Source organism: Terrapene carolina, unplaced genomic scaffold, assembly GCF_002925995.2.
Source record: "Terrapene carolina triunguis isolate 2854851 unplaced genomic scaffold, T_m_triunguis-2.0 Scaffold58, whole genome shotgun sequence".
NCBI lineage: Eukaryota > Metazoa > Chordata > Testudines > Emydidae > Terrapene > Terrapene triunguis.
Window position 1 is genome coordinate 12,323,204 of NW_020664409.1, and position 26,339 is coordinate 12,349,542.

The 26,339-nt window shown below is 43.9% G+C and overlaps 1 protein-coding gene across 1 annotated transcript in view; it reads left to right on the plus strand.

The window, feature by feature from the left end:
- Positions 1–1,905: 1,905 nt before the first annotated feature.
- The window catches only part of PARD6G (par-6 family cell polarity regulator gamma), a 95,295-nt gene continuing 70,861 nt past the window's right edge, over positions 1,906–26,339 (plus strand). The window contains exons 1-2 of the mRNA XM_026647319.1: positions 1,906–2,195; positions 23,057–23,279. Coding sequence (XP_026503104.1) covers positions 2,124–2,195; positions 23,057–23,279 — 295 coding nt within the window. The 5' untranslated portion in view covers positions 1,906–2,123. The remainder of the gene's footprint in view (positions 2,196–23,056; positions 23,280–26,339) is intronic.

The window sequence follows — 26,339 nt, forward strand, 5'->3', positions numbered from 1 at the left end:
CCCTACATTTGAACCCTAAAGTTCAAAGTGGGGATCCAGCCTTGACACTTGTAGTGTAGACCAGGCCTTAGACTGTAAGTTTGTTGGGGGAGGAACTGTCCTTTGACCTACATTTGTACAGTCTTTCACACAATGGGGTCCTGGTCCATGACTGAGGCTCCTAGGTGCTATTGTAATACAAAATTATAAATTATAATAGTAATAACTGGTGACAATTGAGGGAGAGAGACCAATAAGCACTGATTTGTAGGAGGAAGTGAGGGAAATTTTCCCATCTAAACTTTCTGTCCTCAGACTCTAAATCACTATAGTCATCATCATCTTACATTTATATAGAAAAATTTCCCCTCAAAAGATCCCAAAGCACTTTGCAAACACTAGCCCTGAACCTGCACAGAGTTCTTTGTGGTCCACCCCTACAGACCCACAGAACGCCTTACAGGATCAGGGCTTTATATTTCAATGGATATGTTCACACAGCCTGCAACAGCATTCATGCTTGGGCTGGAGCTCTGACTCTGAAGCCTAGGGTGGAGGTGCATGAGCCCTAAGAGACCAAGTCTGTCGACCTGGGCTCTGAGACTGACACTACCATGGGCTGCTACTTGCTGTGTAGACATACCCCATGACTCTACAAGGGTGCAAAAGTCCTGTAAAGATGTAGAAGTGTGCTTAACTTTATGCAGTGTGAGTACTTAAATTGAAGACATTAGGAATGCTCACAGTGTGTAAAGTTAAACGTGCACAAATCTTTACAGGACCCGGCCATAAAATACTATGAGAGAGAAAAGAAATCTCTTTATTTTCAATTTGTTCACTTTACAGAGTTGCCAGCACTTTGTGTATGGTCTTTTTAATGATTTCCCCTGTAAAATCAGTCCGTTTCTCTTGTTTCTGTGGGTTTTTCATGCAATGGGATAGAAAAATATTTAAACTAAGAAAATTCTACTGATTCTACTGCCTGGAGTGATTTTGAATATTAAGGAAAATTATCATTACTTTCCTTTTATTTTTACAGTGTTGCCAAATCTTGTGATTTTTATCACAGGTTTCATATTTGGTGTTTTCTTTAAAGTTATATTCCTTGAGTTATGTGATGAGACTATCAACTTTCATTTTAAAATCAAGTACATTTTTAACCCTCATGGTTGCAAAGAAAAGCTTGAAAACATGAACCCTACAGGCTCCAAACTCAGACGATAATTAAAAAAAAAAATCCCAATCATGATTTTTGAACACTTGTGCCCCAACCCTGCAAACACTTTACATGTGCTTAACTTTATTGTGAGTAGTTATATGGAATTCCAATTGAAATAAGTTGAAATATTTATGGTAGTAATATTAAGCCCAGTCAGAAATGTTTGCAGGATCAAAACCTTAGGACTGGCAATATTATTGACGGTTATTATGGTCTGGGGCTGGTAACTAGATATAGTACGGGGGGGGGTGTGCAAAAGTTTCATGGAAATTGTGCCTGTTAGTAGTTTCCCTTATCATTTGTAAATACATTACACAGCGAGGGGTTTGCACCACAACGATCAGATTTGTATGCAAACTTCTCCAAATTTGCGGGAGCGGGGAGGAGAGGAGGGAATATCTGGCCACCCGCGTTTTGGTTTGCATCCTTCTCTAATACGCGGGCTCCGTAGTTACTTTTGTCCACAGCTCCCACTCTTTTGTGCGACTTCCCCTAACGAACTAGGGATTTCAGTAGTCAATCACAGCCCAGAAAGCACACCCTCTGGAGCGGGAGGAGCTTTTCTCTCCGGGAACTGAAAGAGGCGAGGATGGAAGGGGGAGGTTCGCCAGAGGCGGGGTCTAGTACGTGACACCTCCTCTCATTGAGTCACGGGCGCGTTGCGAGCTCTGTTGGAGGAGCGATTGTTACAAACAGAAGCCCGGAGAGCGAGCTGGGCGGGCGCTCTGATTCGAGCGTTGGGACAAAGTAAAAGAACCTCCGGCGGCTGAACGTTCCAAAGAAAGATACATTCCAGGATCGGAGCAGCGGCAACAACACGCAGCCCGGGGAAACTTTCCCACAGTCGGAGGCAGCGGATCCTGCAGCCCTTGTTGAGCGAGGGCGAAGAGGAGGAGGAAGGGGGGGTAAACTGGGGACCGAGAAGATGAATCGGAGTTTTAATAAATCTCAGACTCTGCGGTATTTCGATTGCAGCGCGGTGGAAGTGAAGAGTAAGGTAAGGAGACTGCGGCTGGACACAATTTGGAAGCAGCCCGGTGCTTTCCTTCCCCCCCTCCCCCGGATTCTTTTGCAAATGAATGGAGACCCCCCCCCCCCTTCCCCCACTTATCTCCCTTCCCCCTCTTTGCGATTGAAAATATTTTCTAAGTTGCAGCAAAGGATAGAGGTTGTTCCTGGTGGCAACTTTTAAAAAGGCTGAGCTGTATTCGGTATGTAGCTGCGATCACATGGCTCAAACTCTCTAGCGCTCATTTTTTTTTCGCCTGGATTGAGCTGGAAAGGTAGGGACGTTCATCTCTCTTCCCCCTGCCCTCCCCCTTATCCCTGTATCCGCAATGAGCAAGGACTCACACAGCAGCTTGTCTGGAGATCTAGGGCACTTGCCATGCGGAGGACTTCGCCGGGCAAGTTTTGTGGCCAGTGTAAACTCTTTATTTTGGGTTGCACGTTTCTGGCTCGGTGTGAGTCCGTAACTGCACCCCCCTTTCCCCCAGCTGCGATTGGCTGTTTACACAAAAGCCGAGGTTTTTAACTGGGTGAAAGCCCGTTAGTTCAATCAGTCTCGTCTTAATCCCGAAGGGGCGGGGGGTGATGCTGCAGCTTTAGAACCCACTCGGTTTAAACTTGATCTTTCGGTGCTTCAGTCTGAATCAAGAAAGAGCACAACGTTTGGAAGATTTTTTTTTTTAAAATAAGAAAAAACGACCCATTGTCTCGCTTTATAGACCTGTTCGGAAGTTGTGGAATTTGGTAAATGTAGCTGTGAAAAGAGGAAAACCTCAGCCTGTCTTTCTCTCTCTTTCCCCCCCCCCCCCCGATGAATTAAATCTGAATTCAGTCCCACCTCCCCCTTTACCTTCGGAACGGCTAATCAGCTTTTGGTCTCAAGTTTTCAGGCTCACGTACAGATCTCAGCCTGAGTCAGTGCTGTAATGTTTGTTGCATGTCTTCAACTCTGTAATCCTGTTTAAACTTGTTTGGGTTTTTGTAATCATCTGATTATCTAGTGAATTTCTTCTCTCTTTGTTGGGAGGAAGGCTCAGCTCCTAAGGATCCTGCTAAAAGTACTCTGTCTGGTGATCCTTCTTTCACAAAGATGAGACCCTGGCTAAGTGCATCTTGATCTATTACAGAGAGTGTGTGTGTGTTAGCTTGATGGCTTTCTGAAGAGTCCCCTATGGAATATTGAACTTGAGTGAGCCTGCCTGTCTTGCTTTAGGACCAAGCCTGACCAAAGACAGGGCGTGTGTTTGTAATGAGACATAAATTACAAACATCTTAAATATATGCTGAGAGAAGTGAGGCAGAATTCCAAATGCTTCCGGTTCCCAAGTAATAGTAGTAAATTAACAGAGCTCCAAAAAAACAAACAAAATGATCTCAGTGGGATCTTTTTAAGTTCCTGTCTTGTGCATGATGCCAAATACACTCCCAGTACTGTGGCCCTGTTTGCTAGTCTAAAGAGTCTGAGCTACCACTAGGTGTTCAATGGAAGTAAGAAAACTGGCTTCTATTCCCAGTTCTCCCATTGACATGCTATGTGACTTTGGATAAGTCTCAATGCCGGTGCCTCAATTTCCCCATCTGTAAAATGGGGATAATACGCACACACCATTATAAACCACTTTGATATCTATGGGTTCTATATAAATGCTAAATATTATTGTTAGAGAATGAATTATAAATTAGAAGACCATAGCACACACAATTAGAATGTTGCAAAGCAGCTATGTCGAAGCTTGAGTTGGCTATCCAGCTTTTAAAATCCTGTTTTCAAGTGTCTGTAACTTTCTCAAACAATCCTTTGGGGTTGAAATGCCTACCATTTAGTCTCAGCAAGAAGAGGTGAGTTTGTTTCTGTTCAAAACTTGATCAAAATCCTGCCAGGCAGTTTTGAGTGAAAAAATGTTTAGTACTTAAATATTGAAATAAATAAATATAAATATATATTTAAAACTCTAGCAATCTGATTTTAAAAGTTCATATCATGTGACTTGTCCTCAGTGACGAGTCACAATGCAAGTCTGGAAAAAAATACAAGGAATAAAATTAGTGTCTTGTAAAACTTTATGCAGCATTCCAGATTCACTGAAAAACCACTAAGGTTAAGATGGTGGTAAACCTGGTTATGTGTCCTGGTCTCTTCATCTACCACAGTTGGGCCTGGTCTACACTAACACCCCAATTCGATCTAAGGTACGCAACTTCAGCTACGTGAATAACGTAGCTGAAGTCGACATACCTTAGTTCGAATTTACCGCGGTCCACACGCGGCAGGCAGGCTCCCCCGTCGACTCCGCGGTACTCCTCTCGCTGAGGTGGAGTACCGCAGTCGACGGTGAGCACTTCCTGGTTCGAATTATCGCGTCCAGACCAGACGCGATAAATCGAACCCGGAAGTTCGATTGCCAGCCGTCGAACTACCGCGGTAGTGTAGACATACCCTTGGTGTTAATGGGACAGTTTGATTCAATTCAGACAGCACGTACCTCTGCCGTTGAGAAAGTACAAAATGTGTAATGGTTGCCTGTGGGGCTGGGTTGAGCTGAGACGCTGCCTTAATTTCTGGGGTATTTATGATTTTGGAGGTGGCATCTCAAATGAAGGTTTAGAACACTTTATTTTCTACCCTCCAACCTGTATGGTAGCATTGGAAGGGTGTCAGCAGGCTTGGAAAACTTTTTTGTCTATCTCCTTATCCTGGCAGTCTATTTCCAGGTGTGCTTGCTGTGAAAGCATAATTTATTCAGAAGTGCTCTGCCCACCCAGCGTACCCCTAGAAACCCTGCAGACCCAGTGAGATGAATGTATGTATGACTTGGTAATTAAGCAGTGCACTTGACCCACATTTTCAAACCAAGCCTTCTACTGTTAAACACATGTCTAACATCTGCAGATTGGCCAAGCTAATGCTCCAATTCTCTCCATTGTAATATGCAGTAACCTAGTCTTCCATGTTTATTTTCTGTTTTTTTTTGTTTTGTTTTTTTTAAATCTCACTACTAGTAAGCACCTGACAGCCTCTTTCTCAGCTGCAGAAATCCTCCAGATTTATCCCACCAGTCCATCTAATACTTGCATGTGTGCTTTAATGATTGTAGATTTCTGGAGAGGGGGGTAGATATAGTGAGAATATTTGTGTGGGAGGAGGGCTTTAAAGGTTGGGGATGAGGTGGGGGGGGAGGGGTCTCACTGCTGATGTCAAGAGGTTATTTTTAAGCCAAGGAAATGAAATGCAGAAAACCACATTACTTCATTCTTAAGGTAGAATCTTTAAATGTCAGACAAACCTCCCCCCCTCCCAAAACAAACAAACAAAACCCTGAGATATATACATCCATAAGTGATCCAAAATACTACACATGCAATGCATCTGGGTTAATGTTATGATGGAAACCTTAACTCTTGAATTTCCTAACTTTTGTGTGTTTAAATTGTCAGCCTTAATGATGCATTAGTCCAACAATGTTATCCATTGTTTGTAGTAACACTATGTGTTAATTATGTAGCAAGTTCTTGTGATTAGTTTTTGTAGCAAGGTCACTGTTGAAATAAGTTCCTCTTATATTTTTTACAGAGCTCTTAGGTATATTAGAATGAGGTAGCTAATTCTGATACTTCAGGGGTAAGTTGATGAGCCAGGGTCAAGAAGAAACTGTTTCCCAACATATAATATTACACACCAGGCAAGGTACTTTATATTTCTGCAGACTTTTCTACCTTTCAGTGAATCATCTATGATTCACAGTTGTTGGAGGTGGGATACCAGGCTAGGTTGGTTTGTCCTGGTATGACAGTTCCTCTGACCTGCCTGGAAATACCAGCTACTCTCCGGTTTGGTTTGGCTGGACTCTTATGGTTAAAAAAGATGAGTTAAATACCATCTAGTCAATGCAACTGTTCCTGGCAGCTGTGTGGAGACAGCCTTCTAAATACTTAGAATCTAGTCACCTTTATTTTGTAAGCGTGAAGCTTGTCAAAAACCTGTCTGAGAACTAGAAAGTTGAGTATGAGAACTCCTGTCTTCTTAGCTATCTTCTAATGCTATGGCCTGTCAAAGAGAGAGAGAGAGAGAGAGAGAGTCAGGTGGGTACAGTACAGTATCTTTCACTAGAGTGTGTAATTGGTTTGGGATCCAGGAGTTCCCTGGTGGCAGACCTTGGATGGGTGGAATCTATTAATGGAGAAGGTAAGCAGAAGGGAGGTGCCTTTGTACAAGTTCCTGAAACCATTTTCTTTGGCTTTTACTGACCAAGATGTGTAGGAGCTCCAAAAAGATTGCCATGGGACACCTGACAACTTTAATTATGCTTCCTCTGGACTCATCTCCTCCTATCCTGAAGCAGATTTCTGTTTATATAAACACCCAGCAATGTAGTATATTGCAACCTTTGATTCAGATTTAGTCCTGATTGAAACTAAGGGCAGAATTGCTCCAGACTAATTAAGACTAATCTAAAGTTTAACTCCAGATTCAGGTTACCGCTAAAGAAAGGGTCTCGAACCCTGGAGACAGTTGCTTATTTCTATGGTTGCCCTCTGAGGAAACAGTCTTGAGCCCCACTTTACATCCCCTGAGAGCAAGTGATCTGATTCTCAGACACTATTCCTGCCTTATCACTCATTTCTGATATTGATATAAAAAATAGACCCATGCGGTCTCCCCAATGTTGGCAACCTCTAAGCTTCATGGGAAATCTAGAAGGTCAGATTTTCAGCTGGTGTAACTCATTTTAGTTCCTTTGACTTCAGTGGTGCTATGCTGACTTATGCCATCTGAGAATCTGGCCCCAGAGCATTTTTCAACATCTGCCACTTTATTCCCTGAATGTTTAATATCCTATGTTTATCCACAGGGAATATTCAAAGCTATAGATTCTCTGGCTAAAAGCCCTTAACAAAATGAATGATGTTGTGAATGCTGTGAAGTACTCATAAAACAAGTCAGAACTGATTTCCTAGTGCAAGTGGCTTGCCATGGTATGGTGATCTGATGTCTTCTCAAAGGCTAAATAAGGCAAAACAAAAAACAAGCTGTCTTTATACACTTGCATCCTCAGATGAGGTTGATTGCTGAAATCTTTAATAGTTCTTCCTGACTTCTCTCTCTCCTCCACACCTCCCAAAAGAAACTAGCAAGGGCTTTATATCCTGTTCCTGGATGGGATAGTGGGGGAAGGGAAACCTGTTTGGGAACCTGTTAATATCTTCCCCTAGATAGATATGGAAGTATTAATACATTATTGACCCTTTTTTTTGTTTTTGTTCTATGGTTTTCTCTATTGGATAAAAACCAAAATACCCACAACCTATTGAGGCAGATAGTATCTACATCTGTAGCTCAAGATAAACTTCTGAGCTCCAGGGTTAGGCAGGAATTTCAAATTCATAATCCGAAGTAATCTTACTAGATCATAACTACTATTCTCTCCTGCAGCTAGCATTCTATAGCCACTCCTCTGTCAGTTGGTAGCAAGCAGAATATCCTTTTTCCCTTTTTGAAGATGCTGTCTCAGATTACTGGCTTCTGGAAATAATTCTAAAAGGACTTTTTTCCGCCCCACTCGCCCCCCCACCCCCAACCTCTTCCCTAAGTTTTTAAAAACTCCAGCTTGCTGGTAGATCCCATCTTAGAAAACAAATATACACCTTACTCTTAATGCATTTCCTCTCCATTCAGATTTAAAAATCCCCCCAAGCACTAGACCTATTATCTTCTTCTTGTGTGAAACCCTGTGCATAGCTATGATGCTCTAAAACAAAACAAAACTTTTGGAGAGAAATCCCTACATCCACCATGAGATATTCATTCACTATTACCACTTAAAGGATGAAAACTTACAACTTCTTAAATAAGAGGTTGTTGGGGTTTTGTTTTGTTCCAAAACTGAATAAGAAAATTTTGTTTGGATTTTTTTCAATAATTTTCACAATTTCTCAAATGCGGGCCTAAATGGCAGGATACGTATGGAGAACACAAGACTCCATTTCTTTTCCATCCAGCAGGACGTTCTGGAATATTGTAAGTTTTTAAAATGTCTGTAATAACCTGAAGGAAGTTACTTGACTCAATTGTCACTCTTGAAGGTTCTGTTTTTAAGATTTAGAATACTTTAAGTTTGTCTCTTGTCAGATTCTGTTTAAAAGAGTCAGAGACGTGTATCATCCTCACACACCAAGGCTATGGCTACACTAGAGAGCTTAGAGCTGCACTGATGCAGCTGTGCCACTGTAAACTCTCTAGTGTAGCCACTCTAAGGGTACGTCTACACTACCTGCCGGATCGGCGGGTAGGGATCGATCTATCGGGGATCGATTCATCACGTGTAGTGTAGACGCGATAAATCGATCCCCGATCGCTCTCCTGTCGACTGCTGAACTCCAGCTCGGCGAGAGGCGGAAGCAGAGTCGACAGGGGAGCCGCGGCATGCCGTGAGGAAGCGAAGTAAGTAATTTTAATTCGATCTAAGATACGTCGACTTCAGCTATGCTATTCTCGTAGCTGAAGTTGCGTATCTTAGATCGATTCCCTCCTCCTCCTCCCCCCCAGTGTAGACCAGGCCTAAGTGTTGGCTTAATTAATGAGTGGCGGTAGCTATGTCGGTGGGAGAAGCTCTCCCGCTGACATAGCATTCTCCACTTAAACGCTAGTGTGATGTCGCTCCGGGGGTTGGCTAATTCACCCCCCGAGCAACATAATTTATATCAATTTAAGTTGTAGTGTAGCCATAGCCTTACCTTATTTCCTCTTGACTAGAGGTACAAGCAGAAAAGTAACTGGAGAAGGGTCTTCAATCTTTCTAGAGTGGATATAGATTCACTTTGTGTGTTTTGGTTTTGTTTGTTTTTTTGAAGTGACTGTAAAAGAAAAACCTCTTCAGGAGATGCTTAATTGCCAAATCCTCTTATCAGAAAATGAAACTATTTTTTAAATTATGGTTAGGGATGTGATAACACCCCCTTGCAAACAGCACTGCAGTCAGGTGCAATGACAAGTTACTAACAATATGAGGAAAAGTGACAATGTTCTGTTTTGTCAAGTTGATTGACCTTTTTATTAAAACCCAATCCTGACTAACATCCTGCTACAATGAACAGTCACACTTATTACAGGCAATCATAAAATTTAAATAGTAATAAATACAGTAGGTCTATTTATGTTATATCTACTATTCCACTTCATCCAAATCCAATATTCAGTTATTCGGTGTTCTATCAAAGGTGGTAATTAGATTTTTAATATGCTTCTAAGATTGACATTCTGATGTGTCCAGTGCACAAAAAATAAAGCTCATGATTCAGAGTCAGGCTTTCCGATACAGAGCACAGCTCTTTAGAAACAGTGCTCTTCTCCTGCACAATGAACACTGTGGATTAAAGAGCATGTTTTGGATCTCTGACACGTGCAGAAGTCAAATAGTCCTCCAGCAATTCTGCCCTATTAAAAACAATTGCTAGGGTGGAGAAACACTCAGACAGCTTGTGGTTTGTCCTGCTAACATTGCTGCTTGTTATGGGAACGTGTGCCTGTGCAAAAGACACTCAGCTGCAAAAAATCAGTGTTACTACTGTACAAACACCTTAGCAACTGAAATATTATGTGCCCACATAAGCATTTTGAAATTAAACACACACCTTTTTTTTGCAGGTGCATAATGTAGTATTCTCTTACAACCTTTAGCATTCCAGTAAAAACAAATTTGTCTTTACCAATCCCCTTTAAAGAGAATGAAAATCTTAGAGGACTGCTCTTACTCCCTTTTGACTTCCATGGGAGCAAGATAGGTATGTAAATTGGTGCTGGTCAATGCTCAGTAGCCTGATTGATCGATTGTACCTTGATCCTAGATTACATAGGTGCTGACTTCTAGTTTTCCTGGGGGAGGAGGGAGTTGCTCCAGCCCCTCCCCCAAAGTGCCCACCGCTTTCCGCCTGCCACAAGCCCCTCCCCCAGCCAAACAGCTGTTTGGCAGCAGCTACCGATTAGATCTTTGACAGTGCCCCTGATTAGCTCATCGGGCGGCTGCCAAACAGCTGTGGCTGGTGGGTGTTGAGCACCCACTATTATTATTATTATTTTTTTTTTCTGTGGGTGCTGAGCCTATACTAGATTATAATGTCCTTCTACAGTTGAGAGCGCCTTGAAAATCTTGGTCTTTAAAAGAATAAGCTTTACCTTTTTAAATCAATATTCAGGTACACTACTAAAAATGTGATGCTTTGAACCTCCAGGATGTTAACACAGATTTTATGCAATGTTTTGGAATTCTTCCTGAAGTCAGATCACATCTCTGGTAACTAGAGTCAAACTAAAATGAACTCTGTCAAAAATAATGTGACTAAGAATACATTTAACTTCTTGTTCTAAGTTTCCAAACAGAAGTGATTGTATCCAAACCAAATGTAGTAGAGTCTTGGAGAAAACCACAATATGTTGCTGCCATCTTAAATTAAGACAGAATGCCAAAGCAAGATTGACTTCAGTCATTCTGGATTAGCTGTATTTTATTTCTGGATTTCCACAAAAGCCAGTTGCAGAGTCAAACAAAAACAAAAAACACACTTGGCATGTAAAGATTAATCTTTCATGTGAGCTGAAATAGCAGTTTATGTAACTGGTTCAATAGGCTTGTCCCCCCAAAACACTTGAGCACTTCAGGGCAGGTACTATCTGTCTTTGTGTATTATACAGCACCTACTACGCTATCAGTGCCACGCAAATAGGGTAATGTCTTCTCCGTTTTATTGTAAGCATTCATTCTGATCCTGGGATGGTTCCTTTAAGTGGTCACATCTATGAAACTTATGCATTAATCAGTCAGTTGTTTTAGATCCTGTAGTCTTGGCAGCAGCAAAATGCCAAGTAATTGTTGAGCTAAATGGAGAGCATCAATGGACAAGGGATTTCACTCAGCAAATGATAAATACAGTACATCTGCAACAGGTTCAGTGGAGGATGGAGGGAAAGAAATATGTTTGACAGACTTATTTGAGGATGATGGCGGAGGGAAGAAATGTCTTGCATCTTCTCTCCTTTCACCGTCCCATTCATTTACCCATAACCCACTCTGTGGAAAACTTTAAGGAGCTCAAGCTTTCAAACCCTTCCTACTCTGAAAGATTTGTTAAGATTCCATCTTCCTCGCATGTACAGGGTCTACGATGGGGGCAGCACCAAGTACAGTGATGTTTGTAATTGGGTCATGATGTGCTTCTGTGACCTGGCTCCAGCAAGCACAGTTGAATTGTCCATGCAGCAGCGTTTCTTACACCACAGAAACCCCTGGGCTGTGTAACTGTTTTTTCTGGGAGACCTTGGGCAGCTGGTGCCTGCAGGAAATGCACATGAGGCAACGTGCTCTGGGATGTCCTGTCCCAGGATGTGTGATAGAGTACCTGCCATATCGTTTAGACAAACTACTGTGGGGTCCTGACTACACTGGAAAGTACATATTGGAAAATTTAGTTGCTGGAAGATGGCCATGTGCCAACCTTTTGCTGATGAAGGCAGCACCTTGTTATTCATGTGGTTACCATGTTAAATACAGTTTCTGCAAATGTTGCCAGATATCCATTGGCTAGAACAGGGGTATATGTACCCTTACACAGAGGTCTTCCAGGAGGTACGTCCACTCATCTAGATATTTGCCTAGTTGTACAACGGGCTACATGAAAAACACTAGCAAAGTCAGTACAAACTAAATCTCAGGGTACGTCCAGACTACCCGCCGAATCGGCGGGTAGTAATCGATCTATCGGGGATCGATATATTGCGTCTCGTCTAGACGCAATATATCGATCCCCGAACGTGCTCCCGTCAATTCCAGAACTCCACCAGGGCGAGCGGCGGTAGCGGAGTTGACGGGGGAGCCGCGGCCATCGATCCCGTGCCATGAGGACCCGAGGTAAGTCGAAATAAGATACGTCGACTTCAGCTACGCTATTCCCGTAGCTGAAGTTGCGTATCTTACATCGACCCCTCCCCCCCAGTGTAGACCAGCCCTTATACACACAATAACTTGTTTATAATCCTGCTCTTTGTATTATATCAATGTTTCTCAACCTGGGGGGGTGGGTTGCAATTTATATTATAATTCTATGATAAAATGAGGAAAAAAGCAATTTTTCAGTAATAGTGCGCTGTGACACTTTTGTATTTTTATGTCTGATTTTTGTAAGCAAGTAGTTTTTAAGTGAGATGAAACTTGGTACGCAAGACAAATCAGTCTCCTGAAAGGGGTACAGTAGTCTAGAAAAGTTGAGAACCACTGGGCTAGAAGACTAAACCTACTAGCATCTATCTAGGGCCCAATCCAGTGATGTTCTTGCACATCACTATTCATCTTTTTTTAGTCTCTGGTCTCCTTCCTGCAACACTGGCACAAACCTCTTTAGTGAGGACCTTCAACGGCGGGACTTTTAAGAATGCCCCTGAAAACTAATATTGAGAACTTGCTTACAGCCTAAATAGAACTGAAGGCTGCAGTAATTCAGTTAAAACTGCCACTGAAATTGATGGAAGTTTTGCCTGGCAGAGGGAGTTCAGTGTTGTTGTTGCGGTGTTGGTCCCAGGATATTGGAGACACAAGGTGGGTGAGGTAATGTCTTCTATTGGACGAACTTCTCTTGGTGACAGAGACAAGCTTTCAAGCTATGCAAGGGCTCTTCTCCTGCACAGGCCCCAAAGATAATTTGTTTCATGCATGCAATTAACACTTGCCATCCTCAGTGGTCTCTTGTAATTCCTCTTTAACAGACTTGATCTGTCTCTCTCACGTCTAGCCTGTGGTTAAAAAACAAAAATGTAAATTCTGCTCTAGGAATATAATTAAGGACAACAAGGCTAAAGACAAAATGGACCTTCCATGCTCACTACCCCTGACTGAATGCAAACCTCAGAATACAGGGTTAAAGCTGATCCCAGCAGAATTTCTTCAGGCTCACTTAGTAAGTTAGGAATGTGTAAGAGAAGGTGGGTGTGGCACTCAGATCCCATAGCCATCCTGCCTCAAGACATCTCTCCTGCTTCCACCCTACACAGTTGTTCCCAATTACCAGTCAGGTTTGGTCAGATGTGAGCCTCAAATGACTCTGATAGTTGTTTGTGCTATAAACATAGGATTAAAAAGGGAAGGCTCTGGTAGAGTGTAAAAGAGGGTTTAATTGAGTTTGTAACCAGTTAGGGTGTGTCTTCATTGCAGGCTCTCACCTGGGTTTTAGCTCAAATCTCCCTACCATCCACACAGAAAAACCTCTGATCCAGGTTTGAAGATGCTTTAAGTCTGGCTAGCTGCGATAGCTGGGGGGCCAAGGGTGGATTAGAGTCCAGGCTTCACTTTAGGTCAGGCTGAATCCCACCCATTTTGCAATGAGGATGCAGACTCCACCAGTGCCTTCCCACAATTCCCCTCACCCCTAAAGGACAGACAAGTTCCCTTGCAATTGACTGGGAAAGAATCCTAAAACATCTCAGCACAAAGAACCATGGGCTATGCACCCAGATACACCTGTAAGAGGCAACCTTCACACTCAGGCTAAGCTTATTCTGGTGCTCAGGCCTGGGTGCCAATCACCTGGGTTAGCTGTGTAGTGAAGACATACCCCAAGTCATAGGCGCCAATGGAGCACCCACGGAGAAAAATTAGAATGGGGGAGGGAAGAGGGCGGGGACTTTGGGGAAGGGGTGGGACTGGGGCAGGGCCAGGGGTGGGGGAGGGTCAAGCACCCACCGGGCAGCGGGGAAGTCGGCGCCTATGCCCCAAATGGCATGGTTGACTGTAAAGGTGGCTTATATCCACATGGTTCAATCTCTGTTAGTAAACGTCAGTTAAGTGTCTTGCTGCTGCTTGAGGCTTAAGCTAGTTTGGTTGCTTTCCTGTGATTGGTTTGGTGAACTGGCTTTTATTTGCGTTCAGCATTGGTGATAAAACACTAACCATGTATGGCCCTCTTCATCAGAGCTGTCTGTGTAGCAGGACTTCTAGAGTGTATCGCCCCACATGCTTCTTGCACCATGCTGTGAGCATGTCCTCCTGCTGCTCTGTTCCACACTGAAGTAGTGTGGCATAGCTGTTCATGCTTGTATTGCCTGACTGTTTGTTTCAGTGCTTTCTGGGCTTAGTTCAGCCACCCTTGAAAGAGACAGAGGGGAGCTGCTATGAGAACACAACTCAGACTATATTTGTCAACTGGTTACAAAAGCTGAATTGAACTTCTGGTGTGGACAGGGCCTACATTCCACCTTGATGCAACAATAACTAGAACTATTTTTTCGTTCAGTGTAAATTTATTTATTTATTATGTATTGTGCCTAAGAGTCCCAGTCATGGCTCAGGACTCTGTTGTGCTAGGCGCTATACAAACATAGATCAGAAATACAGTCCCTGCCCCCAAAGAGCTTGCAGTCTAAGTAGAAGACGACAGATGGATACACGCAGATGGGGGGGGAGTACAAGTAAACAGTGAGACAGTATTGGTCAGCATGATAGGCAGTGGTCTCAGTATACATTAAGTTTGGCTTTACCCAGTCCCCAATTGTATTTTATTTAATTTCTACCAGACTGGTTACTAGACACTACAAAATTGTTAGCCCCTCCCACTCGTTCCACTAAATATCCATTTGCTGAAAGCTGATTTTTGCCACTAGCTCCCCAATATGGTAAGTGTAATTTATTAGGTAATAGACTGATAGATTTTTATGGCCACAATTAATGATTTGGATGAAGCTGCCACTTCTACATGATCAACTTAAACTATGCATTTGCATAGTTTAAATACTCAGACTAAAAATTTGCACATATGAAGATAGCCAGTCTCCTTATTTATATTCCCATGCTGTATCCGTCACCATGGTATCTGCGTACCTTCCAGCGTTAAGTCAAATAAGGAGAAAATTAAGGAGACTTGGCCACGTAGAGCATGTGGTAGGGGTGTGGTGTCTTGTTTTTGTTTTGATTTTTGTGTAAGTTCATGTTCATTTATTCTGTTTGGGGAGTTAGAGCCAGAGAAGCGCTCCCAGCGAGGGAGGAAGGGGAAAAGTCAGTCTTCTCAGCATTCTTTCCTTGCTCAGCTGAAGGCCGACAGAGCTGGAGTTCAAGTACCTTATGTGACCTTATTCTTCAGGTCCTCTGGTAAAGAGGGAAGTGAAGGCCTCGTATTTCTACTGTTTGTAGGGATGGGGGGAGAAGGAAAACTTCTTAAATATTTTGTGTGTAGATGGGAGCGGAGTGGCTTTGTATTTCAATAGCTCCTAGAAGGAACCAAAGAAGTTTGGGGGCCCCATTGTCGTAGGCACTGCACACAGACACAGTGAGACTGGCCCTGCTTTGACGAGCATACAGCCTAAATAGACAGACTTGGGAAAGGAAACAGGTGCAGTGACTTACCCAGGGCCATCCAGCAGCTTAGGGGCAGAGCTGGAACTAGAACCCAGTCTCCTGACTCTGAGTGACTGTAGGGCCCTGTGTACTAAGCCATGCTGCCTCCAAAAGCATGAGCCACGACTGCTTGAGCTAAAGGATTAGTTCCACCATAGCATTTGAGAGTCACCATTGCAGGTGGCCATTAAGGAATGAAGCAGCATTCTGAACATTTGTAGAATGGAACATAGTTTAAAAAATAACCCTTTATGTTGTTACTCTTCTGTTTCTCTTGACATGGAGAGATGATGCCCATCATGGCACACATACCATTTAGGGGCCTATTCATTACTGTTGGTAATGTGAAGTTCAGCATATTTAAAAACTGAACTCTGGACTAATTTCTGATATGTGTAAGACTAGGACTTTCAAGAATGCTCAGTGATGGCCAGCTTCTGCCCCCATTAAACTCAATGGGAGCAGACTCCGGTTGAAGTCCACAATAAAACTCCCGTTGACTTTAATGGGAGCAGAATTAGGCCATCACTGACTGATAGCTGTTGTCTGTGGAGCGTACAGCGTTAACTGAAGCCCAGGTTGTTCTTCTTTCTGTATCTGAGATCCTGCTTCATGAGAAGTAGGCGGTTAACATAATTCATGTTTATTGCTAAATGTTGGTCTTTGAAGGGGTTATAAGTCTTATTAGAGAGAATTGTCCAAACTCACAGCTAGCAATAAACTTTTAAGGTCAGGCAGGGAAGTAGCACTTAGTGCTTCATTTTTTCACTCTCCCATAAATATTTTGAATGGGACATTTTAAACTAGTATATGTGTGTTTGTGTTGGGGTTGCTTGCTTGCTTTTGCAGCCTATGTTGATCATGGTGAGAAATAGCCTACGGTTGGGTCAAGAAGCTGTGAGTCAGAAACAGCTTTCATTGCTCTGTCCATAAACTACACATATATTTTCAGAGCTCTTGGCCTTTTCCACTTTGGTGGTTATTTTATTGTTCTTGGCATTCCTTTATTATGGAAATATACCAGAGTTCCTATGTAGCTTAGTTTGGGTACTTTTTGCTGTTTGTAATTGCAAATAGTCAAGCTAATGGCTGGCTGATCTTTAGAAGGATCTTAGGACAGGATACATTGTTTGAAAAGCAAACATTTGCAATTCTCTCTGTTTTGTTAGTCATTGGTAGCCCTGTCAGACTAAATTATCTTTAATCCCCTTTGTTCCTCCTCCCACTTCAACTTCTGCAATATCAGTTGGAATATATGCATTAGGTAAGTAGGTCAAAGTACACTACTGTAATTCATTGTTCAATAAACTAACATTCTAATAAGTAGATTAGTTTTCTCTAACGAAGGATTGTTCTGGTGGTGGCTCTCAGTGGAGTCTCAGTTCTTGTTTCTCTTTGTCTGATGTGCTATCTCTAACATTTACTTTTATCTTAGTCATCTTGAACTATCTGCTTTGCTATCTTTAAAAGCAGTTAGAATTCGAGTTCCTGGAAGATACACAGGGAAAGGGGAGGCTATCTAGAAAAAGTCTTCATGGTTGAATACAATGAAGTACTGATTGTTCAAGTTGTGTGCTACTGTGAAATCTATTATTACAGTGATACTGTTTATCAGCTTCATTAGGGAGGATGACTAGTCTATCATTTGCGGAAGCTTTTTTCTCTGAAAGGAACCCATTGGCAATAGTGCTGTAGTCTTTGTATATCCCAGTGTAACTTAATCTACCAAATTACTCTAATATCTATCACCGACCTTTTAAAAAATAATAAAAAAAAACAACCAAACCCTTCATTACCTCTTAAAACTTGTTCTTCTCCCCAGCAACTTCCCTTCTCTTACTCCTTCCTGCACCATCCCCTTATGGTGTTCTTGTCTTAATTTAGACTTACACTTACTGCAGTGTAGTTTGAGCCGTGTTGGTCCCAGTGCATGAGAGACAAGGTAGGCGAGGGAATGTCTTTTATTGGACCAATTTCTGTTGGTGAAAGAGACAAGCTTGCGAGCTACATCCAGCTGCCTGAAGAAGAGCTCTGTGTACTTCTTTCACCAACAGTAGTTGGTCCAATAAATGATATTGCCTTACCCACCTTGTTTCTCACATGCTTATGTCAGTAGTTCTGTTACTACCTCATGTGAGTAATCTCTTTGACTTCAGTGGGATCAGTCACCTGATGCCCCTGATTCTGCAACTGGGTCCATGAGAGTGGACTCTTATACCTGTTTGATGTTCCATTGAAATCAGCGGGGCTTTGCATATGCATAAAGATCTACATGGGTGGATCAGTTTGTGGGATCATGACCTTAGATTGTAATCTGTTTAGAGTAGGAAATCTGTGTTTATCTGTATAGCACCATAAACGTTCATGATGCCTAACAAGTAATAGTGAAACAAATTTGGATCAATTGGCACTTAATCAACAGTATGTTGGTCTGTCGCTGCTATTTTTTAGATTCAAATAATCCTGAATTTGTGGAATAGAAGGTGTGGCTAACTTTAATTGCAATTGGAAAATGTTTTATTCTTGTCACTTGAGTTTAATGTGTCATTACTCAGTTCCACCTAAACTGGTGGCATGTAATACTTATCTGAATCTAACAGAAAAGAATGTGTAATCAACTTCTTTCCACTAAAAACACTGCCATGTACTCATTTGTATTAACCTGCATTAGAATGAGTAACATTTTAAACTACGTGTCAGTGGAAGTAACATGCCACTCAAACTTGGAAAGTTTGAACAGCAGTTTTGACTCCATTGAAATTGGGTCTACTTTGTTTTGGCTTTTGTGCATTTGGATGGGTAGTCTGAATTGAAATCTAAATTAGACCCAGCTGTTCATATTATAAACAAGCAGCTTAATTTGTTGTTGTATTTGCTTAAATAAGCATTTAAATTAGCATCAGGGCTAGGCCATGATCAAAGGACAGGATTTTTAAAAAGCACTTAAGTAATTTAGGAGCACAATCCCAACCAAAGTTAATAATTTCCACTGCTTCAGGATCAACAATATTATTTCATACCTGCATTAATGTTATCATTGGGCTGTCTTAACTATAACAAAGATTGGGTTGGAGTGACTTGCACAGAGCAAGTTGTCTTAACCAGGAACTTCATTTAATTAAACAAAAAATTCTTGGATTTTTGAAGAACAAATTGTGTATGGGGTAGAGGAGGACCCTTTAATGGAGGGGTCTCAAAGTCCCGGCCCGTGGGCCATCTGCGGCCTCGAGAACCTCCCCACTGCGGCCCGCGGAAACTTTTAAAAAAGTTATTTCATCCGGCCCTCATGGCTGCTGGCCGAAGCGGGGGGTGGGAGGGGAGCGGGCAGGAGAGATTCACATGCCCCTCCCCCCAACGTTTCTCCATCCTGCTGCTCCTGGGACCAGGGCCGTCCCTAGCTATTCTGGGGCCCTACGCAGCCCCACTGTGGGGGGGGGGGGAGTGAGGACCAGGTCTTTGGGGGGCAAGGGGGAACCACCACCCCCAGCACTCATCGGCGGTGCGACTGGGGCCGGATTGCTGCACTTCCTGCCACAAGTGAGTGCAGGCCTGGCCCTGCTGCAGTCCTCAGGGGAGTGGGGGCGGGGTTGGGGTGGAGCAGGGGCGGGAAGATGTGGGGCTGGGGCGGAGCAGGGGTGGGGGCTTTGGGGGTGGGGTGGGGCTGGGGCGGAGCAGGGGTGGGGGCTTTGGGGGTGGGGTGGGGCTGGGGCGCGGCAGGGGCGGAGGCTTTGGGGGTGGGGTGGAGTGGGGGCAGAGCAGGGACCATGGGGAAGAGGTGGGGCAGGGGCTGGAGCAATACACAGCTGCGCAGGGCACAAGGAAATTCGGTGCCCCACGCAGCTGAGTACTTTGCGTATGGGTTGGGGTGGCCCTGCTTGGGACCCTCCCAGAGATTGCACTCGGCAATGTGTCATTCACCTCAGGCAGCTCGGCTCCCTGCAAGCGGTTCCCTATCCCTGCTGTTGCCGGCAGAGCTGTGGCAGAGAGACCCATGCAGCCACGCTGCTGGTTGTCTGCTGCAGGCGCTGCCCCCCGCAGCTCCCATTGGCTGGGGGAGAGGGACAGAGAAACCATCGTTAGTTGCTGGGCAGAGTCAGCCATGGAGGCAGCATCATTAGTTGCTGGGCAGAGTCAGCCATGGAGGCAGCATCACTAGTCTCCGGGCAGAGTCAGCCGGGGCGGCATGAGGCCAAGGGTGCAAGGGAAAAGGGTGGGAAACGGGCTGGGAGGTGGCGTGAACGCCATCTTCAGTGACATTATTGGCCCGCTGGGAGGATTTGAGGACCGGCACTGGCCCTAAGGTAAATTGAGTTTGAGACCCCTGCTTTAATGGGTGTTTTTTGAGCCTGTACTGACTAATTCTGGTTTACAGTAATAGTCAAAAAGAAACTTGACTGAAAAACCTTGACTTATTCGAGATGGGCCTGAGTTTGAGTGCAGATCAAAACTTCCCCCAAAGTTCAGGGTTGAGGCTCCTTTTAATACCTACAGAATTAAAATGGGCAGATGCTTTCTTTAGTGTCTGTTTTACCATACTCTGTTAGAAGCCTGGAGACACACTTTCATTTTTTGAAACTGAAGTCTAGTTGAACTGTGCTGTTTTGGTGAAGCCAAAATGTTTCAAGGAAACATGTTGATTTCAACAGAGTTTTTGTCTGGAAGGAAGGGAGGGGAGGAGACACACCTGCTTACCCCTTCTCTCTCCTTAGCTTGGTGGTTAGGGATATTAGAAGACCAGGTTCAATCTCTGTTCTGTCTGATTCAGAGTGATCTGGGATGAAGAGCTCTGCTCAGTCAGGCAGAGCAGGGATTTGAATGTGGATCTCCCACATCCCAGGCGGTGCCCTTCCCACCAGGCTACATACGTGCTCACGCACTCCTTCCCCAATTGAAAAGCTCAGGTTTGGATCTGAAACCCAGCGTTTTGACACCATTTCGCTTATGCAAAAATATTAGAAAAGTTTTGTATTTGTTCCAGTGGGGAACAGAAACACTTGGAAACTTTGGAAGTTGCTGTGAAATGGAATTGTCCTCTGGCCAGCTTTACTGATCAACCTATGTTGCAAAAAGAGAGGCTGGTTTCAGTGTCCCTAGCGGGCAACGGGAGGTAAGATGAGGGTAAATCCTTAGGGCTCTGTCAGACATTTCTTGGGGTGGCAGAGAAGGGATGAATCTGCAACCAGGGCTTTGGAGCGAAGCCCGGAGCTGGAGCATGGAGCAGTGGAGCTGCAGGTTTTTTGCCTCGAGCTGGAGCACAGCTCCAAAGCCCTGTCTGCAACTGGGGCTGAAGTGATCATTAATGCTTACAGCTTCAACTTAAGTTGTCTTCTATACCAGGACATCCATTTGGCCTCTCTCTAAACATTGAATGCAATAGCACTCTGCTGGTATCTAAATCCTTGTGGAAAAATCCAATAGAATTTTAATAGAGATGAAACCAAGAAATTACTCTTAAAAACAAAAAAAACACAACCCTTTCCCCTTCTCCCCTCCTCCCCACATAAAATTTAGTGGAAAATGAAATCCTAGTTTAGAATTCTAGAGATTGGACTAACAATTCTAACAAAGGTATCATTCTCAATTGAATTCCATAAGGGATAGTGACTCTCAACTTTACAACATAGGGAGTGAGATTCTGTGCTGCACCTCTAAGGGGGGGTAATACTGAATTTGCAGGGGAAGGGAGGCTAAGGTTGTTTAAGCCTCCCTTGTGCCTTCCCCATCCTGAACTGGTTCACGAGCCAGAATGTCTGCCAGTGTAAACTTAGTTCTGTAGAACTGCACAAGTTATAGCAGCCTGTAACCAGCTGCCCAGGGGCGGTAAAACTGACTGGAATATCCTCATGCTGTGGCCACGACCTTCCTGCTGGAGAACACCCTCAACACCAGGGCTTGTGAGGAGTCCTCTGAAGGCAGTCTGCAGTTCAGGCTCTGAGGAATTTTTGCCAGCTGGATATGGCTCTTTTAAACCCCTTTATGCCACTCCGGCCCCTTTACCCAATGTGCCGGGACAAGTGTAAGACTCCCACTTAGAATTTTTTAAACTATGTAACAGCCCCATAGATTAGTAAAAGTGAAAGTATATTGGATTCCAGTTTCCACAATCAGTGAGACTAGTTTCACTTTTATTTGGTCAGTTCCCCTTTTATGTTCTTAACAATGTCTTCATTTCTGACACTGCCGGGGAGTGTTTATTTGTGTAAGAATTGTTTTCATTGGTATTTAGGAAGCAAGTGTGGAAAATTTTCTGTTTGGGGTTTTAAGTGTTCTAACAGCTGTTCTTTATGCAATTGTTTTGGGTCAGACTTAAATTAACAGTATTCCTTTCAACTGCTGCTGTGGATCAGAGTGAGAACATGTGAAACTTTGTATATCTCACAAAAATTTTAGCTCTTTAGCCAGCCATAAAAATTGATTTAATGGAGTGGCAGAATTCAAAAACCTATAACAACTCACTTGGAATCTGAAGAACTTTTACTCCTGGGACTTGAATACCAAGAAACTATAGAGCAGTGGTTCTCAAACTTCTGACTGGTGACCCCTTTCACATAGCAAGCCTCTGAGTGCGACCCTCCCTCCCATCCCCCCCAAATTAAAAACACTTTTATATATTTACCACCATTATAAATGCTGGAGGCAAAGCGGGGTTTGGAGTGGAGGCTGACCTCCCCCATGTAATAACCTCGCGACCCCATGAGGGTCCCAACCCCCAGTTTGAGAACCCCTGCTATAGAGCATGTAGAAATTGATGTCCCTTTTTAATGAAAGACTACTCTGTACAACACATCTCTAAATGTCTTGTGTGGGCTTTTTTTTTTTTTTTTTTTTAAGGTTCATTGTGCTGTTGATAGGGAAATGTCAAGGATTTTTTTTAAGGTTTCAGAGTAGCAGCCGTGTTAGTCTGTATCTGCAAAAAGAACAGGAGTACTTGTGGCACCTTAGAGACTAACAAACTTATTAGTCTCTAAGGTGCCACAAGTACTCCTGTTCTTTTTGTGGATTTTTTTTAAATGACTCCAGTCAGCTGATTTAGCTATTTTTGAAGTTGGATATGAAAAATGTTTCTCTACTTTGGTTTGAGAAGAGTAATTTTAGAGACACCAGAGACACTGCTATTGAACAGTTGAACTCAAATGTCCGTTCTAGCGGAATCTTGCTTTATTAGCTCTAGTTGAAATGTACCATTTTTTTTACAAAAAAAAACATTCCTTTTTTTTTTTTTTTAAACTGACCCTTTAAGAAGCTTGTAAACAAGCATTGATTCGTACTAGGGATAACATTTTTACAAAGTAGTCTGTTCTAGCATAATACAAATCCTGTTACAAGAGTATAATCTGGGAACTGTAGACTTGGAAGGACACAGTCCAGCCATGTTCAGTGCAGGGGAGAGGAAAACGGCAAATGCTCTATTAAATTGAGCACAACCTGATTATTTAATTGTAGCATCGTCCACTCACGTCCTTTCTGTTTCCCATTGTAGTTTGGGGCAGAATTCCGAAGATTCTCTCTGGATCGTTACAAGCCAGGAAAGTTTGAAGACTTCTACAAGCTCATTCTTCACATCCACCACATATCCAGCATGGAGGTGATGATTGGATATGCTGATGTTCATGGGGACCTTCTTCCTATTAATAATGATGATAACTTCTTCAAGGCTGTTTCGAGTGCAAACCCGCTGCTCAGGGTTTTTATACAAAGACAAGGTAAAATCTTCACATTTATTAAGTCTTCGGAGCCCTGGGTTGTCCAATCCTTTATTAGTGCTAGTAATCACATTGCAGTAGCATCCAATGGTCACGGAGGGATGGGGACTGCACATACATAGAGGAAACGATCCCTATGCCAGAGGTTCTTGTGATCTCAAAGGTCTAAAACAGACTAAGGGCCTGGGAAGGGGATATACACGCACTAAGGGTGAGACACTCCACCCTGCTGGGTGGTATAAAAGGGTCAGAGTAGTGTACAAGGACCCTAAAGTCTCCTCTACATGACTTCCCCTGGCACAGGAATGGTGGAGATAGCCATAAGGCTGCCTCCCCCTCAAAAGCCATGGTATGGGGGAAGGCCAGAGGTGGGAGGAGCATGCTGGGGGAAAGACCACAGCAATGTGGCCCATAGGGCCGTCTGAGGAGACTGCTGTAACCTAGGCAGGCCTGGGGAGGGTCTGTCTCCTCAAAGTTACACCAGGGGCTTCTCTAGTACCCGGAACATCACAGGAATGGGAGGGTGCAAAAATGGTTTAAAAGTCCCCTTAGCCTTCTCTCTCCCTGGGCTGCAAGTTCAGTATTGCACATCTTGGGGGTGTGGCACAGAATCTTGTGCCAACGTACTACTTGAGTCCTTTGATTTAAAAGGAAACCCAAATATTGTACCATGCCTAGGTCTTCATCTCCAGATGTGTCTTCAAGACTTAGCTTTAGCCGGCCGTTTCATGCCCTTATTGAACAGGGACACGTGCACATCTATCCATTTTGGAAAGATTGAGTTCTGACACTGTAATCGAAGGCATGCTTAGATACAGTAACTCCCCACTTAACATCCTCTGGCTTAAATTGTTTCGATCTTGTGTCCCTGCTCAATTACAGAACATGCTCCATTTAAAGTTGTGCAATGCTTCGCTATAATGTCGTTTGGCTGCATGCTTTGTCCACAGCTGGCAGCCCCCCTATCAGCTCCCCTACGTCCGTCCCCCCCCCCCAGTGCCTCCCGCCTGCTGGCAGACCCCGCGGATAAGAGTCTTCCCCTGCCTCCTGCCCGCGGCCATCAGCTGGCTTGCGGCATTTAGGAGGGAAGGGGGAGGAGCGAGGTCAAAACTTCTGTGGCTTGTTGCTGGCTTTGTCGCTGACTTGCTTTGTGACTTCAGGCCACCCTGGGCCGGATTCTCCACTACCTAGAATCTTGTATATTCACTTACACTCACTCACACGGATGGAAATAAATACACTAGAAGCCAGGCAGTGGCAAGCCCAGAGTGGTTTTTTCAGTTCATACATGTGTAAAAGAAGAGAGTGTGGGGAAGGGGTGAGTGCGAGAGCTCCTGATTGTTGCCTACCCCCTATCACTGAAGCTGGACGGGAGATCTGTTACATCTTCCTTCTACAATGCAAATTTGGTTCCCAGACTGTTAGATCTGTGCAGTCATGTGAACACCACTGGTGGGCCAAGTCATAAGAAACCCCTTCTGTGGCTTTTTCATGCCTGTGTCAGTTCAAGTTTATTCACACATCACTAGATCAGTCCTGTTCAAAGGGCAGCAGTCCGTGCTTAGCTTAGATATATGCTGCTGAAAGCACTGTGTCTAACTAAACTTGGTCATCGCATCAGTATATCTGTAGGGGATTACTGTTCCAGTGATTTATTAATCAAAAAAGTAGTCAAGTGGGGAAAATGATGCCTCAACTTCTCTTCAGTGTAAAAGCAAAGTCTCAGGCTGTGCTAATCTTAGTCAATTGTCTCTTCTGAAGGGATGTGAGTGGATGCTTTTATTGAAGGGACACCATCAACCTGCAGTATAGTTGATAAAGAATTAAAAGTAGTTTCAGTTTCCATCTTCTGAGTCCTCTGCCAGTTTCAGTAGCTGCGCGGTTGCACTTTCTAGTTTAAATGTGTTTCTCTGCCCTGTTGTGTGAAAGAGCCACAGGAACAAAAGAGGAAATTGACTGTGCAGGGGAAACAGGAAATTGACTATGCAGGGGAAACAGTGAAACTGACTATAAGCTGCTCCCGAGTCCCGCTGCCCGGGGGGGGGGGGGGGGGGGGAGAACAGCTGCCGCCTGGCCCCGCCGGCCGCCCCCCCCACTCTCCCTCCAGGTACTGCCCGACTGAGTCCTGCCTGCGCTCGAGGCCAGGCCGGACTCTCTCTCACCCCAGCCCCGTGCTTCCCCCTGCGTCTCCAGGGCCTCCCTCCAGCGCTTGTGGAGGGAGGAGGAATGGTGAGCCTGGGGAAGAGGCGGGGATTTGGGGAGGGAGCCAATGGGGGAAGGAGGAGGCGGAGTCGGGGGGGGGGGCCACGAGCACTTCCGGGCTCTGGAGCATTTGCTTGTTTGTCCAGTGTCCCGACCTAACATTGGTCGGGACGCGGGACAAACAAGCAAATATCGGGACAGTCCCGATAAAATCGGGACGTCTGGTCACCCTACGACACTAGAGGAGTGGGCCAGTCCTTTTTCTTCCCCTTTTGTACTAACAATGTAGGACCCACACTTCAGCTTTCCCACATCAGGACTCCCTTTGGTGCTGATCACTACTACTTCTCTTTAATTGACTGGGAGATAGAAGCTTGTTCTGTTGAGGCCTGAGAAGGGAATATTAGTCTGAGGTGGTCGTGGGGGGACATATGACAACAAATTGGATTTCCTAATTCATTAGAAGCTCAGCATCATTCCTCTTCTAGCCAAATGAAAAGTTTAATACACTATATAAATGACACACAGCTTTTCTGAAAAGAGCAAGAAAAATGATTAGGAGTATAGAATGGTTTTCATAAGAGGAGAGATTAATAAGACTGGGACTTTTCAGCTTGTAAAAGAGGCGACTAAAGGGGGATATGATGATAGAGGTCTATAAAATCATGAGTGGTATAGAGAAAATAAATAAGGAAGTGTTATTTACTCCTTCTCATAATACAAGAACAAGGGGCCACCAAATGAAATTAATAGGTAGCAGGTTTAAAACAAACACAAGAAAGTATTTTTTCACACAATGCACTGTCAACCTCTGGAACTCCTTGCCAGAGGGGTTGTGAAGGCTAATACTATAGCGGG